We start from the raw sequence: 1,343 nt of genomic DNA, 5'->3' as shown, positions 1-1,343 counted from the left end.
ATATGTTTTCCATGAGTGGGGTGGTTTTTCTAACCAAGCTAAGACGATCTCTGAGTCTGACCATAGATATAATTTTTGACTGGTCATGTTTAAATGCGTTTGCACAGTTGAGGGTAATTTTGGTAGTAGAAGCGCGCCACACAGTTCAAGTCGTGGTAGACTTAGTGTTTTGAGAGGTGCCACTTTGGCTTTTGCTACTAACAAATGGCTTGAAATTGTGCTGTTAATTTGGGTGCGCACATATATAGTTGCGCAATATGCCTTTTCAGAGGCGTCGCAGAACCCATCAGTTCTACTTGGTATTCGGGGGAGTAATTTACCCATCTAGGGATTTGTATCTCTGCAATAGCGTGCAAGTTGTTAGCAAATTGGGACCATTTTACCAAGCGAAGTGGTTTCACTTGCTCGTCACATTCGGTTCCGTCTAGCCATAATTCTTGTATCAGGATTTTCGCTTGTATCATAACTGGCGAAAGCCATCCTGTGGGGTCAAAAAGTTTCGCTACAGCCGACAGAATTTGCCTTTTAGTTATTGCGGATTGAGCAAATATCGACTCAAGAGTATATGAGAATTTATCTGAGATCGCATTCCATTGTATGCCTAGGGTTTTTGTTGTACTTTCCTTTTCGAATATTAGGAAGTTTGAATCTAATAAACTTTCTTTATTTATATCTTTTAGGATTTCGGGGTGATTGGCGGTTGTCTTTTTTAGGGGGAACCCTGCTGACTTGAGGGCTTGTATTACTTGTGATAGTGCTTCGTACGCTTGGGGTAAGCTGTGGCTTCCAGACAGGATATCATCCACATATGTTTGTGTTTTTAACACCGGGGTTGCTAGGGGTAATTTTTCTTTTATATCGTTTGCCAATTCGTGAAGTGTTCGAATGGCAAGAAAGGGGGCACAATTTACGCCAAATGTCACCGTTTTGAGTTTATAGTCACATATTGGACTATTAGGTGAATTTCGAAATATAATGCGCTGAAAGTCTTGATCGTCTTTATGTACGAGTATTTGTCGATACATTTTTTCGACGTCTCCGTTAAATACGTATTTGAACATACACCACTTTAAAATCAGAAGCATTAAATCGGGTTGTAATGTGGGTCCTGTGTACAAAATGTCATTTAAGGAATTGCCCGAACTTGTACATTTCGAGGCGTTGAAGACTACTCTTACCTTGGTTGTTTTTTTGTCTGGTTTTACAACCGCATGATGGGGTAGGTAAAATGAGGTGTATTTATCTTTGGTTATGTTCTCATATGGATTTACTTTTTCCATATGATCTAAATCGAGATATTCTTCCAGGACACCATCGTATGCTGATTTAAGCTCGCCTTTTTT

At 39.8% G+C, this 1,343-nt stretch overlaps 1 protein-coding gene across 1 annotated transcript; it reads right to left on the bottom strand.

The window, feature by feature from the left end:
- Positions 1–197: 197 nt before the first annotated feature.
- Positions 198–1,025, bottom strand: LOC118732483. The gene has a single exon (XM_036461611.1). It carries the CDS (start codon positions 1,023–1,025, stop codon positions 198–200), a length of 828 nt encoding a protein of 275 aa, XP_036317504.1.
- Between the last annotated feature and the right edge of the window lie 318 nt (positions 1,026–1,343).

Source organism: Rhagoletis pomonella, unplaced genomic scaffold (assembly GCF_013731165.1).
Source record: "Rhagoletis pomonella isolate Grant_MI unplaced genomic scaffold, Rhpom_1.0 Rhpom_scaffold_20973, whole genome shotgun sequence".
Taxonomy (NCBI): domain Eukaryota; kingdom Metazoa; phylum Arthropoda; class Insecta; order Diptera; family Tephritidae; genus Rhagoletis; species Rhagoletis pomonella.
Note: the sequence above shows the minus strand (reverse complement) of the source record. Positions and strands in the feature narration are given on the sequence as shown.